At 46.8% G+C, this 4,493-nt stretch overlaps 1 protein-coding gene across 1 annotated transcript in view; it reads left to right on the forward strand.

Annotated features, from left to right (window-relative positions):
* Nucleotides 1–4,036, forward strand: part of ntn1b (netrin 1b) — a gene marked incomplete at its 3' end in the record, with an annotated part of 205,575 nt that extends 201,539 nt beyond the window's left edge. Inside the window, exon 6 of the mRNA XM_084329272.1 lies at nt 3,693–4,036. Coding sequence (XP_084185398.1) covers nt 3,693–4,036 — 344 coding nt within the window. The remainder of the gene's footprint in view (nt 1–3,692) is intronic.
* Nucleotides 4,037–4,493: the final 457 nt, after the last annotated feature.

The following is a 4,493-nucleotide window of genomic DNA, read 5'->3' on the forward strand; positions in this document are numbered from 1 at the left end:
CCCCCCACCTCCTCCAACACCCCCCCCCACCTCCTCCCATCACATCCACACTCTCCCACACCCCCCACCTCCTCCATCACATCCACATTATCCTGCGCCCCCTCACCCCCCCCCCCCCCCCCTCCTCCCTCTTTTATGGCAGTCTGGAGGGGGGAATAGGCTGCAGCCCAGATACACATATTATTTAATGAATGGAAGCCCCTGTGAGAGCTGCTCCACTCAGACCAACGGGACCCCTTTCTGACGAAGGGTGTGTGCAATGTGCTCACACCAGGCATTCCCCTACACACACACACACACACACATGCACACACACGCACACATGCACACACACACACGCACACGTGGGCCACTCCTCCTATTCTTTTGGGACATTCCGGGCGATAATGGGGGATGATTGATGTGCATCTCAGTAGAGAGTGATCACGTTCAGAGAGGAGGGAGGAGTACGAGGTTTCTTTTCTCTTTCTTGTTCTTCTTTAAATAACCATCAAAGCCAAGCTTGTGTTTCATAAACATAATAAATCTGGACGTGTGAGAATACTGTTGCGCGCGTGCGTGTGTGTGTGTGTGTGTGTGTGTCGTGACATTTGTCAGTCTTCAAAATGCTAACTTAAGTTAAATGTGTTTTTCCAAAAATCTATCTCTTTCTTTTTACCTGAATGTGGAAATGTGGAAAATTACGGAATCATGTTGCTTCATTGTAGTGCAGTCAGTTGAGTGGCGAGTGTGTGTGCGTGTGTGTGTGTGTGTGTGCTAAGCTTACACATGTTGCACATGTTGTTGTAGACGCCTTAGTGTGTCTTTAAGTGTTTCACACCCTCCCCACAATATCTCCCCTCTCCAAATCGGTTCAATTCACACAGTTCTAAGTGGTCACACACACACACACACACACACACACACACACACACACACACACACACACACACACACACACACACACACACACACACACACACCCACACACACACACACACTACTTAATGGTTAATAGCACATTCCCAGCTAAAGCACTCCATCTGAAGCGCAGATTAGCTGCCGGGCCGGCGGTGTTGTTTGCTCCTTGTTGTAATGAGAGCGCTGAAGTAATGGAGGGTCTGTGTGACGGAGAACCCCCCCCCCGGAAGGAGAGCGGCGTTTAGCCGTGAGGTTCTCAAGATGTTTAGATCGGAGTTTAACACCTAAATGACCGATGGAAACAGATTTGTTTCTGAGTAAAAAAAAAACTTTAACAGATTTCGCGTTTCGCTTTCGCAGATTTCACGTTTTGGCCTTTTTTTTTTGGACTAGAACCAGGGCCCTCATTCATCAACGTGATTTACGCACAGCTATGTGCTTAAGCTGTGCGTACGACCATTTCTAAGCAGAGTGTGGGATTCATCAATTTCAACTTGAACTTGACTTCGTGCTTATATTTACGCACAGCTCGGACCATGTGTACCTGGCGCCCGTTGGTAGAATATATTATTACAACAAGGAAATGAGCTTCTGTGCATTAGTTTCAACACTGGCATGTTCTGTATGAACCGTAATTCATTATAGTTCATTGTAAAATAGCAACAGTAGTGTAATTATGGTCAAAACCCTATAAATAGCATTTGGAATAATAGATCTTTCTCTCAGAATGAATGCAGCATGGTTTATATAGCATTATCGGAATATACGGGGTGTACTGACTGACTGCGCTCCGCGTAGCTCAACTCGTTATTATTTTGCGCACAGACCGCAGAAACACGGGAACGTTTTGATTATATTTAAAAGGCTTTACGTTAAACGAAACAAGTGGAATTTCGAAGCTGTAAGCAGAATACAAGTCATATGAACACCCACGATATAGTGTTCTTCCCCCTTTTTACTGTATGAGAAAGAATAAAAAACGCATTGCAATGACACCAGGGTGTATGTGTATTACAAAACCCTTGCAATAATGTGTCTTAAATGAATGAAAAGCATACATGGCAGTGAGATTCATTGTTCTTGTATATGCTCTCGTATTATTGTTCATATAGGCTACCCAATACTGACATCAAAATAGATTGTATGCCTCTAGAAATCATATGCAGCAGGTAGAAAATTTACAGAAAATCCGTCGCGATTTGGAATAAAATTGAGGAGAACTTTAATCCCTGGGTATTAATCAAACAAAACGGAAAAAGGCAGTCATATTCCAGCACGGTCTTTATTAGTGTTTGCGCTGCCCAGGCAGCAATGGTTAATAGATATCATATCCGACATCACCGTACGTGTACACGTCTGTCAGCCTGTCTCATAACACGCTTCCCTCGGTTTAGTCCATTCTTCCACATTTCATGGGGGTGTCCATTACCGTATATGGTTAATCGGGGCGGTTCTGGTATGCAAATACTTAAAACAGTGCACGAGCTCAAACGTAGGACCAAGGTGATATTTATCATGACAGGTGTGCGTAGAACCTGTGTACGCACGTGTGATAAATCCCGTTTTTTTTGTGCGTGCACAGATTCTAAATTCTGTGCTTAAGTATGGAAATAGAACACAATAGAACATCCTCCCAGCCTCACCGGTTTCTGCGTTTCTACGGATACGGCTGCAGCAGCAGTCAAACACACTGTCGCCTGTCACAGGGAGGTGCTGCTCATTCACATGTACTTCGGAAGGGGCAACCATTGTCTTCGCTCCTGCGATCGCCATGGCAACTGTTGCTGTAACACGGAGCACGCTCGCCCCGGCGGGACAAGCGGAAAGGGTCAGGGGTCGCGGCCGGGGGGGGGGGGTCGGGCTTGGGATGTCCCGGCGGGGAGCAGTCGACACACACAGCGGGGGTCAGCGGGTCTCCGGATTGTGTGTTTTAAACGCGGCGTTTGCATAGCGGAGCTTGTTTAGATTTATCGCGAAGGATCAGACGTTTACAGCAGCCGCTCCGAGCTCCTGGCTGTCGGGCCAGACGCAGACCAACTGGGCCGCAGGGTGGAGTTGAAGTGGTTTCGTAGCTCACCTTGTGATATATTATATACCTGACACGCCGGTCAAGTCAAGATCTCGGTTATTATTCTGTACAAACAGACCTAATAGGTTTAAGTAAGCTGCCTATTATGTTATATGCTGCCTGTTGTATGTTAGAACTTTGTAAAGAAACTCAAAGTACTAAGAGCGATACACTGCTCTGTTGTTATATATTATTTTTTATTGAACAATCTTATCACACTTTTTTACTGTCCGTTCTATCTTATTATTGTTAGCCTATTTTAAACTGAATCAAACCGCACTTTTTTACTCTATCTAATCTATTCTATTTTATTATTTGTATTGAAGAACCGTGATTTGCCTAACCTTGCTACCTCTCTATCTCTTTGTATTTACATTTTAAAATGTTTATGCTCGCTTATGCCTGTATTTTTTACTGTTGTGAAGCACTTTGAACTGCAACCTCTGTATGAAAAGTGCTATACAAATAAAGTTATTATTATTATTATTATTATTATTATTATTAATTAGAGCATTATTGGACATGCTATCATGCAGAGTTATATGGGTTATATGCAGGTGTATTCAGACAGATATGTATATGTATATATATATGTTTATATATGGTATATACAGCACTAATGGACATGCTGTCATACAGAGTTCTATATGGACCCTTCCGGCTCATGTCCCTGATGCCCCTCTCATGTCCCTCTGATGTCCCTCTGATGTCCCCTCTCCTACAGCGGTCCAGGCGCACGTCCTGAAGGGCGACAAGGCGGGCGAGTGGTGGAAGTTCACCGTCAACGTCATCTCCGTCTACAAGCAGGGCGAGCGCCGCATCCGCCGGGGGGACCAGCTGCTGTGGGTGCGGGCCAAGGACGTGGCCTGCCGGTGCCCCAAGGTCAAGCCCGGCCGCAAGTACCTGCTCCTGGGCACCGACGACGACCACCACGACGACCACCACTCCTCCCCCGGGGGGCAGAGCGGCGTGGTGGCGGACAAGGGGAGCCTGCTCATCCCCTGGAAGGACCTGTGGGGCCGCCGGCTCAGGAAGTTCCAGCAGCGCGACAAGAGGGGGAAGTGCTAAGAGAGGAGGGAGAGGGGAGGGAGGGAGGGAGAGAGAGGGGAGGGAGGGAGGGAGAGGGGAGGGAGGGAGGGAGGGAGGGAGGGAGGGAGGGAGGGAGGACATCTCCAGCCCAGAGGAAGAAGAACAACAAGAGAGGACAGTGAAAAGAACAAACTGGAGGGATAAGTGATGGAGAGAGGAGAGCAAGCGAGGAGGAGGAGGAGGAGGAGGAGGAGAGAGAGGAAGTGACTGGAGTGCTGCTGCTGCTGCTTTGAGTGGAAGCAAAAAAAAATAAAGAGAGAGAGAGAGAGAGAGAGAGAGAGAGATTAGTGTTTTTTAGGAACTTTCATGAAGGAGCTCATTCTACGGTGGTGTCGTTTCTGATCATCTTTCAAGGTTTTCGTTTTTGTCGTGGAATTGCAGAGTTTGCACCTAATACTTCAGATGTGTCACTTCCTGACTATTCTATCCATAATGC

Source organism: Notolepis coatsorum (assembly GCF_963971535.1).
Source record: "Notolepis coatsorum genome assembly, chromosome: 14".
NCBI lineage: Eukaryota > Metazoa > Chordata > Actinopteri > Aulopiformes > Paralepididae > Notolepis > Notolepis coatsorum.